Source organism: Mastomys coucha, unplaced genomic scaffold (assembly GCF_008632895.1).
Source record: "Mastomys coucha isolate ucsf_1 unplaced genomic scaffold, UCSF_Mcou_1 pScaffold22, whole genome shotgun sequence".
NCBI classification, from domain to species: Eukaryota; Metazoa; Chordata; class Mammalia; order Rodentia; family Muridae; genus Mastomys; species Mastomys coucha.
The window spans coordinates 130300103-130321166 of record NW_022196905.1 but is presented as its reverse complement, the minus strand read 5'-3'; the positions used below and the strand labels follow the sequence as shown (position 1 = coordinate 130321166).

The 21064-nt window shown below is 52.5% G+C and overlaps 1 protein-coding gene across 5 annotated transcripts in view; it reads left to right on the top strand.

Moving 5' to 3' along the window:
• Window positions 1–20549, top strand: part of Sh2b2 (SH2B adaptor protein 2) — a 27377-nt gene extending 6828 nt beyond the window's left edge. For 4 of the 5 annotated variants that reach the window (XM_031338277.1, XM_031338275.1, XM_031338279.1 and 1 more), the window contains exons 2-9: window positions 6020–6753; window positions 11091–11192; window positions 13285–13376; window positions 14273–14364; window positions 14449–14616; window positions 16438–16646; window positions 18888–19059; window positions 19549–20549. In XM_031338277.1, coding sequence (XP_031194137.1) covers window positions 6046–6753; window positions 11091–11192; window positions 13285–13376; window positions 14273–14364; window positions 14449–14616; window positions 16438–16646; window positions 18888–19059; window positions 19549–19871 — 1866 coding nt within the window. In that variant the 5' untranslated portion in view covers window positions 6020–6045 and the 3' untranslated portion in view covers window positions 19872–20549. The remainder of the gene's footprint in view (window positions 1–6019; window positions 6754–11090; window positions 11193–13284; window positions 13377–14272; window positions 14365–14448; window positions 14617–16437; window positions 16647–18887; window positions 19060–19548) is intronic. The other variant, XM_031338276.1, reaches the window with a different exon arrangement.
• Window positions 20550–21064: the final 515 nt, after the last annotated feature.

Below are 21064 nucleotides of genomic sequence, written 5' to 3'. Positions count from 1 at the left end.
AAAAAAAAAAAAAAAAAAAAAAAAAGGATTTATTACAGTTCTACCACATACCTGTACAGCAGCAGAGCCAGTACTTTTTTTTTCTTCTGAGGCAAGGGAGGATTTTCTGTAGCCCAGCATAGCCCTGGACTCCTGATCCGTCTTTCTCCCCCTTCTGTGCGCTGGGATTACAGACATATGCCACCATGCGTGTATATGCAACGCTAGGGATAGAACCCAGACCTTTATATGTGCTAAGCAACACTCTATTGGCCAGCTCCTGTAGACTCTTAGCCAGCAGGTTCAAGGATGCTTGACTTCTTCCCAAAGCCAGCATTGTGGGATGGGAAAGGATGGGAGATGCCAGCCACATCGTCCCTCTAGCATGAAGCTCTGGTTCAGAGCCTGCTATGTCCGTGTGGTCTCAGCCAAGGCAAGAGGTCAGGTAGCCCTGAGAAGTGATACCATTGGGCTGGAGGGGTGTGGGTGGGCTGCGTGGAGAGGGATTCAATAGTAGGTGTAGCTGGAGCCACAGGAGGCTGAACGCAGCCTCTGCTGTCATTGGGAGGCTGAGTGGCATCCGTCAAAGCAGGGCACTACTGGAAAGAGAGGCCATAAGCGATCATGGATGGAGCCAGTATCTAGGAAAGTCCCGTATGGGTGATGGTAGACTGTTCTTGTGCTTTGGATGGGAGGAGTGCCATTAAGTGGCTCTTCCTCTCATGCAGTTAGTGGCCCCGCACAAACTTAAGGGACATCTTGCGTAATGTTGCCTGCATCCCTCCTGGCTACCGCATCGCACACATAACACGTGGGCACCCTTAGTAGCAGTAGATTGCACCCCGAGAGACCTCAGACTCCCCACCCTTCCCCTCCCGACTTCTGAGCCAAGAGGGTACCAAAGGGAAGCTGTTGTCGCCACAGCAAGAGTTTCCCAGAAACCCGAGCCTCCTGGGCAGGGGGCGGAGCCTCCGCATCTCCCCGCCCACCGAGCGCAGGATCGATTAGTGCTCTGCCCATTAGCGCAGAGCGGCGAGGCGGCCTCATCAATATTTTAAGGAATGACCAGGCCTTGGGGTCCGGAACTGCTCACTGCTGGCGGGGGTTGAGGACGAGCTTTTTTTTTTCCCTCCCTTTTCCTATTGTCAGCGCTATTTTTACTACCGGAAAGCCATCCACCCCCTCTGCTGCCCTGTCTGCACGGTGACTCGGTCTGGGTGTCTGGCCTTGAGGTTAGTCAAGGCAGTGGCTTTGTAAGACCATGAGCAGGGGAATCTTGGTCAAGCTGTCCCTGCCCTGCTCTCGGCGACCCCTCCAAAGCCCCATCCCGCTTAAGAACAACAAAGCCACAAAACAGGCTCTGGGGATAGCTGAATGGCCGGTGGGGTGCCTGCCTGGCATGTATGAAGACCTGGTTTCTCTCCCAGTACTGTAGACGCTTTGTAGATAAGAGATCAAGGTCCTTGTTGGCAATATAGTGAGTTCGAGGCCAGCCTCAACTACATAGGAGACGTTCAAAAACAATAAAAACAGCATTTTTTCCAGGCTGAGTAGCTAGCTAACTAGCTACTAAGTACAGACAGACCCCGTCGTAGTGCAGTGTGGAGTATGCTGGACCTTTCTAGTACCTAGTACCTAGTACCACCGTCTCTCACCCCTGGTCTAGTAGGCTCTTTTTTTTTTTTTTTTTTTTTTTTTTTTTTTTTTTTTTTTTTTTTTTTTTTTTTTTTTTTGGTTTTTCGAGACAGGGTTTCTCTGTGTAGCCTTGGCTGTCCTGGAACTCACTCTATAGACCAGGCTGGCCTCGAACTCAGAAATCCACCTGCCTCTGCCTCCCAAGTGCTGGGATTAAAGGCATCACTGCCCGGCCGTACTTACGTATCTTAATCTGGCCCCTGCTCCAGCCCTCTGTTATACTGATAGAGAAACTGTAGCTCCAGGGAACAGGGTATTGGGCCAGGATAGAGCACACTCCTCTCGGGGCTGAGTCACTAGGCTTCTTGTAGCACCTGGGGCTTCAGGAGGAGAGCTGGGATATGACCATGGACACCAGAAGGTCACAGGCCACAAGGACATGTGAATTCCTGTCTAGTACAGAGAGAAACTTCCAGGAAAAGGCAGGGCTGGAGGCTAGGGAGTAGATAAGAGCACTGGCCTTGGAAGTCTGAGTTCTAATCCCCCTCAGCTGGATGTGGCCATGTGCACTCTGACCCCACTGCAGGCGAGCTGTGGGGACTTGAGGATTAATGGGTCTTGCTGGCTGCCAGCCTAGCTCTGAGCTCAATGAGAGAATCCTGTCTCAATGAAGTAAGGAGAGTGAGGGAGTAGGGTACGAACGTCCTGTGCCTTCCACACCTGTGTATATATATAAACACACACACACACACACACACACACACACACACACACACACACACGATGCGGCCAGTAAGATGACTGAGTAAATAAAGGTCCCCGACACCAAGCTTGACAACCTGCGGTCAACCCTTAGAACCCACATGGTGGAAAGAGAGAACCAACACCCATAGATTGGGCTCCGGCTTCCACACATAGGCTGTGACGTGTGCATGCAGGCAAGCATGTGCACGCACATACAGGTAAGTGTAAAAATAAAATAGAAGGTTCTGTACACCTGAAGGCCTAGGAGGAAAGCAATCTAGGCAGAGATGGGAGGGAAAAGAGAGCAAGGCCAAAGGGCTTCAATTCATAAACCTTCTAAGCCAGTCCCTAGTGGGGACAGCATGGCATTGTCCACCCTGCTTCCAGCACCTCTGGGATCTGCTCTCTGAACCCACAGTAACTGATTGGCACACACTGGCTCATCTCCCCCACAGTGAGTGGGGAACTCCTGGCCAGAGGTGGATGGAGACAGTGCCTGCCTGTGAGCCTGAACTGTCTGTCCTTCTAGGGATTGGTGAGCCTTTCTTTCCCCCAAGTGATGCTCAGAATTTGGGAAGGTCAGCCAAGGTCAAAGACTTCATTTCCTCCTCCAGTCCAGCCCCAGGGGCTGTTAGGACCAGCACTTCCTTGTGTGGGTCCGTTGGTCTGCAGTGCCTCCCTTCTGTCTTTCCTGAGTTCTGGGCTCCCGTCTATGCTTGTTGGCCTCTCTAGATACATTTGTTTCTTTCTTTGTTTTAATTTTGAGATAAAATCTTGGCTATATAGATAGCCAAGCTGGCCTGGAATTTTCATTAGTTCAGAGTAACCTAAAACTTCCAATCCTCCTGCCTCAGCCTCCTAATGCTAGGCTTATAGGCACGTGCCACCATACCCTGCTTCCCTTGCTCTGTGTAGCCTAGGACACACGACAGCTATACTGACACCCTGGCCCATGGGGTTGGGGAAGAGAGGGCTGGGAAGACCTAGCCAGTCTCCTGCTTAGAACACAATACACCTGTCAGAATCTTGGTGGAGTCCAGTTTCTGTCTGGCATAGGTGGGACCCTACGTAGGCCCTGTCCCCTGTGACTCTGTCCCTTCTAAGGCTTTCCCAGCCAGCAGGAGGGACAAAGGGGGAAGCCTGAAATCCCAGTGCTTCGTTGACCTGGCAGCCTCCACCATAGCTGGTCTGCCAACCACGTTCACCCATGCCATTGCATATGGAGCAGGAGATGCTCTGCTGCATGAGGGCATGGACCTGGGACAGACCTTGTGGGTTTAGCAGTGCCTCCATCCTTCTTGGAGACCATAGTGGTGGTGGTGGTGGTTTATCAGGTGCAGCCTCTACTCCCAAAGAAGAGTGAGCATCCGGAACCTGAGATATGACCCAGGCTGTCCTGCTGCCCTGGAGGAATTCCTAGTGCCAGCTGGAGAGATAGACTTGAAAGCATGCACAGAACACAGCACAAGTGGTAGCTCACTAGAGGGACACCCAAGAGGGGACCATGGCTCCTAGAAGAGACACTGCGCCAGCCTGGGCAGAAGAAGTCAAGAAAGGCTTGCTTCCTAGAGGAAGAAGTTTCACTATAGACGGGTGAATAGGAGTTGGGGAACAAGGTAGAGTCAGGGTCAGGCCTGTGTGATGCTCATAAGGACCTAGTGCCCATCTCTGTCCACCTTCATGGACTTCACGCACCACCCGCTGATTTCCAAAAGTCTTGATTAGTCCCAATGCAGTCATTGGTCCTTCTGTGGCACCATCTTTGTCCTATCTATAGGTGAGAAGCCTGGCACCTGTCTCCGGCACTTCTGCCCTGGGTGGATCCTATACTTAAGGACTGATGCTGTGGCCTAGGGAGGAAGGGGATTCCCTTGTGCCCTCTGGTCCTGAGGCTCCAAGGATGCTGTCAAGAAGCCAAATAGCTATTTTTACCTAGAGTTTAATTGTAGAGCTTGAATACCAGGGGAGATCTGAGGTGGGGTTCCCAAGGGTTGTGGGGCAGGGGCAGGCCCAGAGCCATGGAGATCCTGTGAGGACAGGTGGGAGCCTCAGAGGGATAGGTGCTGCCTCTCAACATGCCACAGGAGACTGGCCTCTGCGACAGGGGGTCTCGGGGCAGTGGGGGGGGCTGTATCTCCCTACTTAGCTCCCTTAGTTTTTTTCTTCACTAACTTAAGATCCAAGTTACCAAAGGAAAATGGATGGAAGGGTTGGGAGGCTCAGTGGTAGAGCCACTGCCTAGAAACCTCCAATAAGGGGCTGGGGGCATTGACTCAGAGGTCAGAGGTAAAGCCATTGAATAACATGCAGAAAGGAGGAGGCACAGGGTACAATGTAAGAAAAAAAAAGGAATGAGGGGGGCAGAACCGATGGGTTGTGTTCCCAGGGATGTTGACCACAACAGGGGACAGGAAACAAGTCCCCCAGATGACTACCTGACATGCACTCTGCAGTTTACCCATTCTAAGTGGTAAAAGATGGGGTTGCCTAGCAACAAAGTGGAAGAAGCTGGAATGAAGAGACAGCTGGGATTTCTAGATTGGTCCAGTGGGGATGGGAGTTCTGGAAGGAACAACAGGCAAGCCACCATAAAAGAAAGAAAGGGGGGGAGGTCCTAAGGAGGCCGGGCCTTCAACACCAATAAGAAAAGTGGTCATCTTTGAGTCATGTGGGACAATGACCCTAAAGCCCTAGGATCAGGAAGAGCTGAGGTAAAGGCCCTGAAACTGAGCGTCAGTGTAAGCTTTGTCACTGTAACTGACACCTAGGAGCAACGTGGGGGAGGGGCCCACAGTTCCAGGGGTTAAGGGTCAGCTGGTTCAGACAAAACATGGTGGGAGGAAGGAACCTCAGGTCCAGCCAGCCAGAAGGAAGGGAGAGAACGTGGTTGAGACAGGATCCCCAGGGGTTTCAGAGATGGCTCGGAGGTTAGAAACACTTGTTGCTCCTGGAGAGGCATGAGTTAGGTTCCCAGCACCCATACAGCAGCTCAGGACTGCCTGTAACTCCAGCTCCAGGAAATCCAACACCCTTTCCTCTGGGGCTTGGGGGCCTTGGAGAGGTTACCAAAGAGCATGAGGTCACCCAGAACTCATGGGGCACCATTTGAAGATGTTTGTCCCCTCAGCCTCCTTGACCAGAATGAATAACCCTGGGGATCCGAAGGAATGCTGGTTAGGATTCACCCCCACACTACCCATCCCCTACCTCCCCTGTCTATCACGTGCACACTGGTTGGTTGGCAGCCTGCATTTCCAGCTTCAGCAGGTTGGCACATGCCCTCATGGAGCCTCTGTGGCCAACGATATCCCTAGGGAGGCCTGCAGATAGGAGCAGTGACCCGAGGATTCAAAATCGTTTTAACTGTGGGTGGTGGCACTTGGCATCCCAGCACTTGAGATGTGGAGGCAGAAGGATCAGATATTTAAGGTCATCCTCTGCCACATAGGAAGTCTTGAGGCTAGCCTGGGCTACATGAGACTCTGTCTCAAAAAACAAAAATACAAACAAACCAAAAAAAAAAAAAACAGAGAGGCAATGAGGGAGGGAGAAGGAAGGAAGAAAGAGAGAGAAAGAGAGGGAGGAAAGGGGGAGGGAGGGAGAAGGAAGGAAGGAAGAAAGGTAGGCAGACAGACAGACTTACCGACTTTTCTCCTCTTAGCCCGAGGCTGCCATGGAACCAAAGCCATGAATGGTGCCACCCCAGGCTCGGCCGCCGCCCCCGCCCCAGTCCCCGACTGGCGGCAATTCTGCGAGCTGCACGCGCAGGTGGCTGCTGTGGACTTCGCTCACAAGTTCTGCCGCTTCCTTCGGGACAACCCGACCTACGACACGCCTGACGCTGGGACCTCATTCTCCCGCCACTTTACAGCCAATTTCTTGGCCGTCTTTAGCGAGGAGGTACGCCGCGTGCTGGGGACAGCAGCTGACACTATGGAACCCGAGCCTGTGGTGACCTCGGTGACATCAGCGCTCAAGACTGCAACCTATGGCCACTCCCGCAGCTCCGAAGATGTGTCTGCCCACGCGGCTACCAAGGCGCGTGTCCGCAAGGGCTTCTCGCTGCGTAACATGAGCCTGTGTGTAGTGGACGGAGTGCGCGACCTGTGGCACCGGCGCTCGTCCCCAGAGCCGGAGGCTGGGACCACCCCTAAGGCCTCCGAGTCTGCGTCCGAGCCTCGTGACAAGTGGACGCGACGCCTGCGGCTGGCACGAACCCTGGCAGCCAAAGTGGAGTTAGTGGACATCCAGCGGGAGGGAGCCTTGCGCTTCATGGTAGCAGACGACGCGGCCTCAGGTCCTGGGGGCACCGCGCAGTGGCAGAAATGTCGCCTGCTCCTTCGAAGGGCTGTGGCTGGGGAGCGCTTCCGCCTGGAGTTCTTTGTGCCACCCAAGGTGTGTATCTTTTTTTTTTTTTTTTTTTTTTTTTTTTTTTTTTTTTTTTTTTTTTTTTTTTTTTTTTTTTTGGTTTTTTGAGACAGGATTTCTCTGTGTAGCCCCGGCTGTCCTGGAATTCACTCTGTAAACCAGGCTGGCCTCGAACTCAGAAATCCGCCTGCCTCTGCCTCCCAAGTGCTGGGACGCCCGGCGCAAGGTGTGTATCTTGATGCATGTTGCCAACAATCTTCTTCCCCATCACTCACGGGGACCCACTTACCTGCACTGTCTATGGGAGCCGCAGGCCAGTGACAGGTGGGTCCCTAGGACTGGCTTGGGGATTGTGTGGCTTGATCTGATTGACAGGGTTTTGTAATGTAGCATCTGAAATCAGTGAGTAACAAGGTTCTTTCAGGCCTGTGTCCTGCTCTATGGCAATCAGAAATCTGTTGCCCCTGACAGGCTCCAGCTGAGCCCGACGGCGGCCCCCCTTCCTATGAAGAGGAAGGGAGGGGTTTTGCCAGCTACCAGCATCTGGCATGCCACTTTGAGTACACTGGCCCTGCCTCCATTGCCAGTCAAAGCCCCACTGTGGTAGGGGACAGGGAAGCTTGAGGCCTGCCCCAGGGAGACCAATGTACCTTGATTGGAAAGTACAGGTACTGAGGGTGTAGCCCAGAGGGCAGAGTGCTTGCCTAGCACTCATGAAACCCAGAGTTTAAGCCCCAGCTCCGCATACCGCCAGAGTGGTAGTGCACTTGGAAAACAGGAGCATCAGAAGTTCAAGGTTATCCTCAGCTACATAGCAAGTTGGAAGCTAGTTAGTTCTACATGAGATGCCATCTGGAAAGAAGCAAACAGTCTATGCAGAGGAACCTGCCTGAAGTCACACTGACAGTGGACGGCAGATACGGGCTAGTTATACGTCACCGCTCGGAGGGCCACCAGAATGAAAGGTAGAGTCCCTTGAGTATAGCATAGCAGCTCGTAGCACCCAAGACCTGGCCACCCCAGCGTTCAGTCTCTGCAGGACCCTCCTAGACACCTTGAGTGTTGGAGGCTTGTCCTGCGGGCTTTCCCTCAAGGTGCAGGAGTGATAGCTGCCCAAAGCGAGAGGCCGGGGGCCACTCCCAGAACACACTAATGAAGAGAGCTCACCCCAACTCCCAGTACCCCCAGATTTTCCAAAGGGTTTTTAACCCATACCCAACTTTACACCCCTAAGAAAAGTGCCACTAAACCAAGGCTACACACATAGACCAAAGCCTGGTCAGAGGTGGCTTGCCTAGGGTCACCCAAAGGGCAGGAACAGAGGCCCAAGATTTCCTGGTTCTCTGGCTTTGAGTGGCAGCCTCAGCTGCTGCTCTCTAAATAGCTGTGCGTGTTGCCCTGGGGGAGAGGACACGGCAGCTGGTACCATCTCCATCTTTCCATGGATCCCTGTAGAGTCCTCCAGCTTCACTGTTGGCAGAAGAGTTCCTGGGGGGATCACTGAGTTCTTCCTTCCCCAACTCTGAGACAAACAGGTCCCCAGCCCCTGCCCTTGCTTCAAGTTCTCAGAATAGCAGAGCATAGGATAGCACTAGGGAGTGACAGTAGAAGTGTAGATCATTCTAGAGCATATTAGCCCATCTTATGTTGCTATAACAAAATACTACAGTCTAGATAGTGTAGGAAAGAAAGAAAGGAAGGAAGGAAGGGAGAAAGAAAGGAAGAAAGAAAAGAAATTGGGCATGGTGGTATGCCAATAATCCTAGCATTGGGAAGGTAAAGGCAGGAGGATCAGGAGTTCAGTGTCCTCCCTGGCTATATAAACAACTTCAAGGCCAGCCTGGGCTACATGATACCATATCTCAAAAAGAAGAGAGTGAGACAGAGGCAGAGACAAAGACAGAGAGTTTAGCTGGGTTATAGAAACCACATGTCCCAGGTCAGGAAGCTGTCTGTGACGGTGTGCTTGGCTTCTCCCAGTAGGGAGTGACCTCACTTGATTACAGCCCATTCTGGTTAGTAACTAATCAGGTTCCCTTGGGAACTACATTAATCTCCTCCTAGCACAGCCACTCTGATGACTAACTAGGGGGCTCCCAGTAGGCCCCCTGCCTCTTAAAGGGTCCACCAACTGACAAAAATAAATTTTTTAACATTTATTGGTTATGCAGGGGGTGATACACATGTGGAGGTCAGCAGACAACTTTCGGGAGCCAGTTTGTACCTTCCACCATGTGGGTCTTAGGGATCAAATGCAGGTCATCAGGCTTGCTGCCAAACCCCTTTCTCACCAGCCCAGGTTGGCCTTGAACTTTTAATTTTCCTACCTTTCATCTCGGGGTATAGGCATTTATCACCACACCCAGGTTAAGCAGTGCTGGGGATCGAACCCAGTGCTTCTGAACGCCATGTAAATACTCCTCCAACAAACTCTTATCAGGCTTTTATTTTTTCTCTCTCTTCCCATCCAATCTTGCAATACGCCATATTGGGAACCAAACCACCAAACCATGAACCCTTGGGGAAAAAACATCTATACCCCATAGCATAGACCCCATAGTATATACCCCATAGCATATACCCCATAGTGAGGGCTCAGGATAGGTTTCTGCATTGTGACTAATGTAGGGTGAAGAAATGTTAAGTGTCAACTTCTGATACCCACATACCTATCCAGATCTCCCTGGTCCCTTGGAGCTAGCTATAGCTGGAAGCTTGGGAGCGTGGGGCTGCAGGTTCAGGGTGGACCTGAGGCTTTGATGGTTCTTTCATAGCCCAAGTCAGGTCTCTAGCGTCCTGTAACCTCACCTATGCAGATAGCATACTGAACCCCTAGTCCTCTACGGCACCCAAAAAGCAATAAAACTAACCCTTGACCCTTGAGGCAGCCACCAAGAAAGTAATCAGGCTGGGTAGAAACTTTCACAGGGGGAACTTCTGGGCCCCCAAGGTAGGGGAGCTTTGACTGCAGAAAGTGGTCAGCAGGCCACAGGAGCTGAGTGAGTTAAGGTAACTGAAGTAGATATAGGGAGAAGCAGATAAAGTTGAGGGGTTCAGTCATAAAGCGCTTGCCTAGACTCCCCCAGTGAGGGGGTGGGGGCGTGGCTCAGTGGTAGAGCCCCTGCCTAGACTCCCCCAGTGAGGGACTGGGGGCGTGGCTCAGTGGTAGAGCCCCTGTCTAGACTCCCCCAGTGAGGGGGTGGGGGCGTGGCTCAGTGGTAGAGCCCCTGCCTAGACTCCCCCAGTGAGGGGGTGGGGGCGTGGCTCAGTGGTAGAGCCCCTGTCTAGACTCCCCCAGTGAGGGGCTGGGGGTGTGGCTCAGTGGTAGAGCCCCTGTCTAGAATCCCACAGTGAGGGACTGGGGGCGTGGCTCAGTGGTAGAGCCCCTACCTAGAATCCTCCAGTGAGGAGCTAGGCGCATGGCTCAGTGAGTGGTAGAGCCCTTGCCTAGCAATAATGAAGCCCTGGATTCTATCCCAGCACTAGGGGTAGGGGACAACTACAACTATATCAGGACAGATAGCCTCAGACATTAGGCTGAGATAAGGAACACAGCATCTCTAGCTAGTAGGAGCCCAGCTGAAGGTGCCATTGTAAACCTGGCCACTCTCCCTGTCCCATGGTGGCCAACCCCAGCCAAAGGCTGGTGTGAAGACGAGATCAGCTGAACCCATCAATCACTACTATAAGCCCAGCCCAGGTCCTCTGGACAGCGTCCAGGGTGGCTAAGAATTCCCAACTACCAGATATGAGGCCCTTCCCTTTCCTCTTCAGAAAGTCCCTGTTCCAGAGCCCAAGCCCTGCTGGGAATGTCAGCCGCAGACCAGTCTGGGGAGGTTAAGTAGAAGAAGCCAGGAATAAAGGAGCCTTCACAGAATAGTCCTCCTGAGGAACCCCGCTGAGTCCCCTGGTTTAACCCTGGGATGGCAGCGTTGGAAGGCTAGCTCCCTTCTATCCATCCCTGGAGACAAACCACACCCAGCTCAGAGAGCCCACGCTGAGGCGGAGAAGGGGAGGGAAGCCTCGTGAAGTGGGCACACTGGGTGGGCAGGCTAGGTGGCACTCACAGCCTCGTGAAGTGGGCACACTGGGTGGGCAGGCTAGGTGGCACTCACTCTCAGGTCACACACAGGGCTGGGATTCCGCAGCTGGGGACTCTGTGACCCTGGGAGGAGGGCTCTTGCTATCTTCCTCAATGACCCCAGGCTCGAAAATGGGGCTGGTTACACTTTCATACCGACATGACCTTGGCAGTGTTGGCTGCCGTGACCCACGTATTTGGGGAAGTGGGACAGGAAATGCAGAGAGGGTCGTCTAAGGCCTCTGAGGTGTACTTCTCACCGTCCCGTCCTCTGGCCTCCCAGGCTTCCAGACCCAAGGTCAGCATCCCCCTGTCGGCCATCATCGAGGTCCGAACCACCATGCCCCTGGAAATGCCTGAGAAGGACAACACATTTGTGCTCAAGGTGAGTGCCCACTGCAGCCTCAAGGTCTGGCTGACTTGGACCACAATCCTACTGGGTTACCCAGCTTGAGCCCATGCCAGGGCTGCGAGTCAGACCATCCAAGGGGGAGTAAGGAGGACCCCTCGGCAGGTGTCCACCACTGTCAACCTAGTTCCCGGTCAGAAAAAGGAGGTGCCCAGGGTCCTTCTAGCCCAATTCAAGTAGGGCTTGAATCTGGGTCTGCGTTCTAGAGCTATCCACCCCAACATGGTTGGCCACCTGGGTCTCCTTCCATTTCTCTCTCTTTCTCTTTCTCTCTCTTACATTTATATTTATTTTATTTTTATTTTTTAAAGACTTATTTATTTATTTATTTTATGTGTATGAGTACACTGTAGCTGTACAGATGGCCATGAGCCATCATGTGGCTGCTGGGAATTGAAGTCAGAACAGGCCCCACTCACTCCGGCGTAATACACTGTAGCTATCTTCAGACACACCAGAAGAGGGCATCAGATCTCATTACGGGTGGTTGTGAGCCACCATGTGGTTGCTGGGATCCGAACTCAGGACCTTTGGAAGAGCAGTCAGTGCTCTTACCCGCTGAGCCATCTTGCCAGCTCCTATTTTTGTTTTTTCAAGATAGGGTTTCTCTGTATAGCCCTGGCTGGCCTGAAACTCTAGCTGTAGACCAGGCTGGCCTCAAACTCACAGAGATCTGCCTGCCCGTGACTCCCAAGTACTAGGATTAAAGGTGTGCACACCACTACTGCCTGGCTACATTTATTTACATGTTTGTGTGCCTGTACTTGCACTCTATGGCGTGGTTATGAAGGTCAGAGGACAACTTAAAGGAGTCCACTGAGAGAGAGGATTGCCCCCTGGGATTCCAACCCACTTGTCAAGCCCGGCACCAGGCACCTTCACCCACTGCACCATGTCACCAGCAGCCCTGTTCCCTATTTCTTCCTGGGTCTGAATAAAGGTCATTAGAGCTGCCTCCCCTTCCTTTCACTCTGGAGCCAGACATTCCTACCTCACACTGGTGGCCAGCTTGTTGAAGTTATGCAAATGTCTGTAGGCACAGGCAAGTGGAGTGTGGGAATGGTCCTGGTCCCTACAGAGGGCACAAAGACACAGAGACCTGGTGAGCGGCACCCCAGTGAGTCTGGGAATCTCCTGGCCTCTCTCCAGGCCCATAGCACTGGGGTGGCCTGTGGGGGCTGCTGAGGAGGACATGGGTCCAGGCTGCTGTGGTCAGGGCTTCCTGAAGGAGCAAGACTATGAAGCTGAGCCCCCTCCAGGAGGCCAGTTCCTCCCACTTGAAGCTGGTCAGAGCTCCCACCATCTTTGGCAAGCTCTTACGGAGCTTGTGTTTATAAAGCCACAAACTCTTTTATTCATTGGATAAACGTGTGCCAACTCTATGTCCTGAATTGTCCCCTCACGACTGGTAGCTGGGGACACAGCTCCTGTCTATGTGGTATTCTTAACCGCTGGGTGGTCCTCAGGCATGCCTGAAGCAGAAGGGCTCCCCTGCCAGCCCCACTGTGAACCTATTTCCCTGTCAGAAAGAGGAGGGGCTCAGGGTCCTCCTAGCCTAATGCTACATTTCGAGAGAGTACACAGCACAAGGGAACCAAGACCTGGGTTCAGGTCTCAGTGCTGCTGCTGGCTGCTGTGGGACTTTTGAGCAAGTTGCTCTGCCTCTCTGAACATCAGGCTTCTTGTCTATAAAATAATGATTAGACATACAACCCTCATAGGGTTGTTAGGAACTCAACAGACAAGGCCCAAAGAGCACTGACCGCCATATGGCCACAGCAGTAGGATCGCAGTCACTAAGGCCTGAGATCCCCTCAACTCTGTGATGAGCCAGCTGGCCTCTCCTCTGCCTTGAACCATATCTGGGATGTCAGGGTGTGGGTTGAGTGTGCTAGCTCTCCTGTCCCAGGGCCTCCAGGGCCTGCATCTCCTTCCTTGTATGGGCTTCACGCTGCAGCCTGTCCATACCTATGAGACCTAACACAGGGGTGAGCAATGCCATGCAAACCCTTCTGAGCCCCGCTCACCCTGCAGTTGGGGAGGTCTCAGCAGGGCCACTCTCATCTAGGTGGAGAACGGAGCAGAGTACATTCTGGAAACGATAGACTCGCTACAGAAGCACTCGTGGGTGGCTGACATCCAGGGCTGTGTGGATCCTGGGTGAGTATTCTGGAGGCCCGAGGAGGGGGCTGGGTAAGTGGAGGAGTGCCTTGTCCCTTCCTACCCAGAGACCAGACTACCAGGAAGGGCAGGTACTAAGGCAGAACTACCATCAGTTTTTCACGAGATGGGCATCCTCAGCTACAAAGCTAGTTCAAAGCTATCCTGGGCTACATGAAAAAGTGCTCACATGCACCTGTCCACTCATGGGCACACAGGAGTATGCATCATTTTTAGAGAAAAGAGTTGGATTCTGATGAGGAGGCTGGTAGGCTGGGAGCACCGTGGAGTCACAGTTGGTGACGTGGTTGGCACTTCTGGTCAGTTGTGGACAGGAAGAAAGTGAATCCCCTGTCCAGGGGAGATATCCAGAGGGAGCCCCCAGCTGAGCACTTGACAACCATTTCTTTAATAGTGTTGCTAATAGGATGGAGTGGAGGCCAAAGGCAGATTCATTTGAATAGAGCTCAGTTGAGTCCTGGGGGCCTTACAGACCTCATTCCTGGAGTGCTTGCCAATGGCTCCCCTGTTATATGATGGCCGTCTGCTCCAGAGACTTTCCTGTACGGGTCAGACCTCTTTCTGTGGAATTTGGAGCTGAGAGGGCCTCAGAGGGGCTGTCTGGGCCCCACTGGTCACCACACCGTCCCCCACTGGTATCCACGGGATCCCACTGGTATCCACGGGATCCCACTGGTATCCACGGGATCCCACTGGTATCCACGGGATCCCACTGGTATCCACGGGATCCCAGGAACCAGCCGCAACCTCAGGGAACACTGTGTTCGTCGTGGCCTCAGCCGCTGGGCCCTCACACAGTGGCCACAGAGGGACTGGACAGAACTTGACGTCCCAGCCCAGGCTCTGTGGCAGGACACGCTGCGCTTTCTCCACAGGGACTCTGAGGAAGACACGGGGCTGTCTTGTGCACGGGGAAGCTGTCTGGCCAGCCGCGTGACCTCCTGCAGCTGTGAGCTCCTGACAGACGGTAGGTGGAGAGCAGGCCGGAGTTCTGGGGGACAGCGTTGGAGGGGAGATAAGAGACATGCTTCCCCCTCTATTTCCCCTACAGCAGACATGTCCCGGCCCCCAGAGACGACGACAGCGGTGGGTGCTGTGGTCACAGCTCCACACGGCCGAGCTCGTGACACTGTGGGAGAGTCCCTGGCCCATGTTCCCCTGGAGACTTTCCTGCAAACCCTGGAGTCTTCAGGTGGTGTCAGCGAGAATAGTAACACAGGTACCGCTGGGGTCCCCACCCCCTCTACAGAGACCCATGTGGAGCCTCCGGTGTGGTGACATTTCAGTCAGTTGTGCCCACAGTGCTTCTGGCTTTCTAAGCCAGTATGGGCACCTGGCCTTTTCCACTGTGGCTGGTTTTGATAGAGTCACAGACCTGGGGATGGTAACACACACCTGTAATCCCGGCACTTAGGAGGCTGAAGCAAGAAGATCTGCAAGGGTTCAAGGCTAGCCTGGGCTACATAGTGTAAAAGTAACTTTTATTCACCTCTGTCTGCTAACCTAGGCTAGGCCTGGAAGCTTCTAGCCTCTGTACAGTCTTATCTAGGCCTAGAATGTTTTCAGCCTCTGAGACTACTTACTGCTGAGTAAGGCCACTCCTTCCAAGCTCTTTCTGAACTCTTGTTGGCTGGTCAACTCAGCTGTCCTGGCTCAACACTCCTCTACACGAACTGATTCAATCTGGCTCCTCTTGGCCTCTGACTGAATGGCTCTATATTCTAATCCTCTGGCTCCTTGTCATTCTCTGGCTCATTCTGTCTTCACCTGTGATTAGCTTGTTCTCTCTGCCACCTGTCTCTGTGGAACTCTTTTTTTTTTTCTAATATAAAAATATTTATTTGAAAAGGTACCACTCTTTCCTCCTTCTCCATACTCTGTTCTCATTTCACATTTCATTCCCAGCCTCTGTGGAACTCTTGCAGTAAAATTGCCTGCAACTTCTTTTCTCTCTATGCTGTTCTCCCTTGAGTAGCCTCTCTTCTCGTTCCTCTTCTCTCTCTTCTCTCTTCTCTCTTCTCTCTTCTTGTGAGAGTTGGGAAGATCCTATTCTGTCAAATCTTTCTCTGATTCATCACTTGTCTGCCACTCAATTAGACATTATTCTCAAACATGGACGCTTCCTTCTCCAAACCAACTTTACCTTCATTTTTTGGGACTAAAGATGTGGGCTAAGGGCTGAGCCACACCGCAACTAGAAATAGCTTGTCCCCCCACCCTTTTGGTAAATAACTATCTCGGGGTTCACAGTGTGATCATATATCCTTCAACAACATAGTGAGACATAGCGAAATGAAGAAAGAGAAAGAGGCAGACAGGGAAAGGGAGGGAGGGAGGTAATTCATATAGACAGAGGCACAAAAGGCAGGTTGGTGGCACAAGCCTGTAACCCTGGCATTTGGGTTGTAGAGGCAGGAGTTCAAGGTCATTCTTGGTTTATATGGTAGTCAGTTAGAGGTCAGCCTAGGCTGTAGGAGACTCTCTCAAAAAAGAAAAAGATAGCCGGGTGGCAGCGGTGGCGCATGCCTTTAATCCCAGCACTTGGGAGGCAGAGGCAGGCGGATTTCTGAGTTCGAGGCCAGCCTGGTCTACAGAGTGAGTTCCAGGACAGCCACTCACAGTGATCATTGTTCTTCCAGAGATCAATGTTCCCAGCACCCACGTAGGGCAGCTCACGCCTGCAGGTAACTCCATCTCCAGGGAATCTGATGCCACCTTCTGGCCTCTCCTGGCACCCACATGCACATGCACACACACAGATACCTACATACACACATAAACGAGTAAAATAAAACAGAAGGATACAATGGAACGAGCATGGGGAGGGGGGTTGGCTTCTCAGCTTTTGTTGCTGACTTGTGAGTGTGCCCTCCCCTCAGTTTACCTCAAGGTTAGCTAGTGACAGTCAGTCAGCTCTCTGCCTAGATCTGATGCTGTTCAAATGGCAGTTTAGCCAAACCAACAAGATGGACTGCCATCTTCACTAACTTATTTGTCTTCCTTCTGACCTTTTGTCCTTGTGCTATCACAACCAACGCAGGGGATGAAGGAGCTGAGCTGGACCTCGATGCTGAGGCTGAGCTGGAACTCTCTGACTACCCCTGGTTCCATGGGACATTGTCCCGGGTGAAGGCCGCCCAGCTGGTGCTGGCCGGTGGCCCCCGGAGCCACGGCCTCTTTGTGATCCGCCAAAGTGAGACTCGGCCTGGAGAGTGTGTGCTGACCTTCAACTTCCAGGGCAAGGCCAAGGCAAGTGTGTGTATGTGTGTGTGGGGGGGGTGACAGGGAATGGCAGCCTGTTCTGTAAGAGGTAGATTGAGATGGCCTAGGTCCTAAGGCTCATCATCTGCTGGTGACCAAGCCTACTAAAAAACCAATTCTGTCTGAGATGTTACCTTTGCAGCCAGATGTGAATGCCTATAGTCCCAGCACTTCAGAAGCTGAGGCAGGAGTATTGTCATGAGTGTGAAACCAGCTTGGGCTACATACATAGCAAGACCCTGTCTGAAAAATCTAAAGACCAAGCTGGGTAGTGGTGGCGCACATGTTTAATCCCAGCACTTGGGAGGCAGAGGCAGGTGGATTTCTGAGTTCAAGGCTAGCCTTGTCTACATAGTTCCAGGACAGCCAGGGCTACACAGAAAAAACCTATCTCAAAAATAAAAAACAAAATCCAAAGACCAGGTGCTTCTCTCATGAGCAGCCTGTACCTACACTTGGGTGTCTTACTTTCTTCTGAGGAATCATTCTCTCCTAACTCTGATGCTTACACCCTATATAAAGAGCCATAATGAAATTAAAAACAACAAAAATCCCCAAGTTGGGACTTAGTGTTGTCTGCCTGTGATCCCAGCATCCAGGTAACAGACAAGAGATCGGGAGTTCAAGCTCACCTTTGGCTACATATTGAATGTTACATGAGATCCTATCTCAATAAATGAATACAATAAAATAAATAAGGAGCTGGCAAGAAGGCTCACCAGGTTAAAGGCACTTGCAGCCAAGCTTCATGACCCGAGTTTGATCCCCAAGACCCACATGATGGAAGGAGAGACCTGACTCTTACAAAAGCAGTACAGCACTCGAATATATGAACGCACAAAAATAAACAACCAAATGAATAAATGTTATTATAAAAAATAATAAAAATGAAAAAGGGGACAGAAGTCAGGCAGTCTGGGGCCTGACAGTGTGTCAGGAAAGGGCAGGGACCGCAGTGTTTCCAATAAGAAAATAGAGGCACCCCATGTTTCCAATAAGAAAATAGAGGCAGCCTTTGATCTTTCCAGGGTATCAGTTCCCAGCAGGTTCCTACCCTGAAGATCACAGCCACCCTCACTTCCACCTAGACCGCCAGCATCCCTCACTTCCACCTGGACCGCCAGCATCCCTCACTTCCACCTAGACCGCCAGCATCCCTCAGGCCTACTCTTGGCAGCACTGGCACAGCTGTGTGCGTGTGGAAGAGGCTGAGTCTCTCTAGGGACACCACCTTGCCAATTCCTCTGACAACCAATATCATCCCTGGTGGCTGGTAATTGACATCTTGGCCAGCACTGCTAACCCTAGAGAGCTTGATCTCCACTCTCGCATGCCCAAGTTTGGGGCTAGGATACTGTCCTGTCCACCAGGGCCTGGGGAGAGGAAGGGGTTCAGAGCAGGCATGAGATGACCTTTAACCTTCACTCTCTTCTAACTGGGCTGCTGTTGTCTCAGAATGGGATAAGTGAGGCTGACACCAGAGGCATGTGGCCCACTACTAAAAACCACAGGTCTAAGGTTCCTTACACAGAGGTCCCTACCCCAGGTAAACTCAGGAGACCCAGAGAGGAGCCAGTCATTGCTAAGAGGCACATACTATCATTCTAGTCCTCTGGGCTACATGAGACCCTCTCTTCAAGACAAAACAAATATTCAAAAAGAAAGATTGACCCACCAGGTAGCACACAGCACACGCCTTTAACCCCGGCACTCAGGAGGCAGAGGCTGACAGATCTCTGTGAGTTAGAGGCCAGCCTGGTCTACAGAGTGAGTTCCAGAATAGCCAGGGCTACACAGAGAAACCCTGTCTGGAAAAACAAGAAAGAGAAAAAGAAAGAGAAAGAGAGAAAGGGAGGAAGGGAAGGAGGGATGGAGGGAGAGAAAGGAAGGAAGGAAGAGAGGAAGAGAGGAAGGAAGAGGGAGGGAGAAAAGTAGATAGATAGATAGATAGATAGATAGATAGATAGATAGATAGATAGATAGATAGATAGATTCTAGTGTAAAGGCAGAGGCTTGCAGCCCTAAGTTCTTGTTCTACTGTGCCCACCTCCAATACCTACTACAGGAGTGACCTGCCCTTAGAGAAGGCTCAGTGTGAGGACCCCTAAGGACATCCCATAGAGTCAATGGAGCTGATGCATAGAGTTCCAGCAACCCCCCCTAAGGCACTTGCCAAGCAAGTAGCTGGCCCAGGACCCTACCACTGACCATTCCCATCTGTGCCCACAGCACCTCCGCCTTTCTCTGAATGGTCACGGCCAGTGTCATGTCCAGCACCTGTGGTTCCAGTCAGTGTTCGATATGCTTCGTCACTTCCACACCCACCCCATTCCCCTGGAGTCAGGAGGATCAGCTGATATCACCTTAAGAAGCTATGTGCGTGCCCAGGGCCCGCCTCCTGGTAAGACGCCACCGTCTGGAGCCTGGAACATGGCTCAGGTTATAGAAGACTTGCCTAGTATGCTTGAAGCCTAGGTTGGATCCCCAGCACCTCATAAACTGGGTGTGGTGGTACACTCCTGTAATCCCAGCCCTCTGGAGGTCAGGAGGGTCAGGAGATCAAGACCATTCTCTGCAACACGGTGACATAAATACCATGTTAGACCCGGGTCTCAAAACCCTTTTCTTGGACATCCTAGGTGGATTCTGTAAGCCCAGTAAGGTTAGAGGTCAGTACCCAGCCTTTGAGGGTTGTATTGGTGGGGTGCCTAGCCTACACTGGAAAGGATGTGTGTGTGTACAGCATCACCTGACTCCCTGCAAGCTCTGGACCATGAGGTCTGGATCATACCGTCCCTCCCTGGATTCCCCACGCCCGTCTGAACACTGGCCCTCTTTGGAGGATAATATGCAGGCATCCGGAGCTGACCAGCACGCTCTATCATTACAGATCCAGGGCCAGCGCCCAGTACTGCGGCCCCGGTCCCGGCCTGCTGGACGGAGCCAGCTGGCCAGCACTACTTCTCCAGCCTGGCCACGGCCACCTGCCCACCCACTTCCCCCTCCAATGGCGCTGGAGCTTCGTCGTCATCTGGCTCCTCATCCTCTGCCACGTCCATGCCCCCACGCCCAGCCGAGGTGCCGCTCGGTGCACGCAGCCGCAGCAACAGCACAGAGCACCTGCTGGAGGCTGCATCCGGAGCCACGGAGGAGCCCACGGACCCCACGCTGGGCCGCGCTCGTGCTGTGGAGAATCAGTACTCCTTTTACTAGCTGTCATGCCTTTTACCCACGGGTGTCACGCACATCACAGCAGGCTAAGAACCTGTTGTCTGTCCTGCCTACCCACAGCCTGGCTAGTCCATGATGGTCAGCAACACCTAACGAATGGCTAGATATACCTATCCATGGTCTAGCATGGCCAAAACAGCTGGCCAGCCTAGCCACTTCAGACCCCAGGGGCCCATTGTGACCATGTGTGGCAGGCCAAGGCTATATCCACGGTCGATCAAACCCACGATAGCCCTCCAATGATTTCAGGCCCCACCCACTGGTGGTTGGCCACGCCCATCAGCAGCTATTTCTATAAAGTCCATCCGATCCATAACAGGCAGCTCACTGACAACTAGCCACATTTGGTGACTTCAGGCCTTCGCCACTGATGGTTGGTTACTCCTACAGTGGCATGGCCTACCCACTGGCTGCCTGCTTCGCTCAAGGGGCAGCAAGCCACGTCTATCAAGTCCATGAAGGCCTACCCACTGATTCCTAACAACCTCAGGCCCTGGCCACCAGTTTTGGGTCACATACTCCAATAGCCTGACCAGGCTGTGGTCCACCTAGCCTAGGACAGCCCGCCAAGCCCACCAGCCCCAGCCTAATGCTGGGGGGAAAAAGCCAAGCTCTTCAGTGAAGACAAACATTATTAAAGAGCCTGTTTTAGGGACTACCCCCTGCTCTCCTGTGGTCATTCTACTGTGCTGTCACCACTGGGAAGGAAGTGGTCTCCCCACGATCTGGAAGTGGCACTCAGCCGCAGGCTTGCTGAGCCAGATCTTAGGGGATGCAGGTGGAATGAAGAGCAGGGCTCACTCAGGAAGTCAGCTGTGGGCGTGGCTTGGGTGGAGAGGCAGACTTAAATGAACTGGAAAAGAAAGAGATAATTTGAGGAAGGAAACCAGCGCCGGAGATATGGCTCAGTTGGTAAAGAACTTGTAAGTAGCATGTAGGGCTTCCTGAGTCCATCCCCAGGACTTCATATGCAGTAGTGAGTGCGTGCCTGGAATTCTGGCACTTCAAAGATGGAAGTAGGAGGATCGGGAGTTCCTGGCCATTCTCAGCTCAATAGCAAATCCGAGGCCAGCTTGAGCTACATGAGACCCTGTCTCAAAACTGAAGGGCAGGGAGGGGAGAGGAATCGCTCCCAATAGCCATGATAAATGGTTTGTATGTTAGGTGAGGGGTTA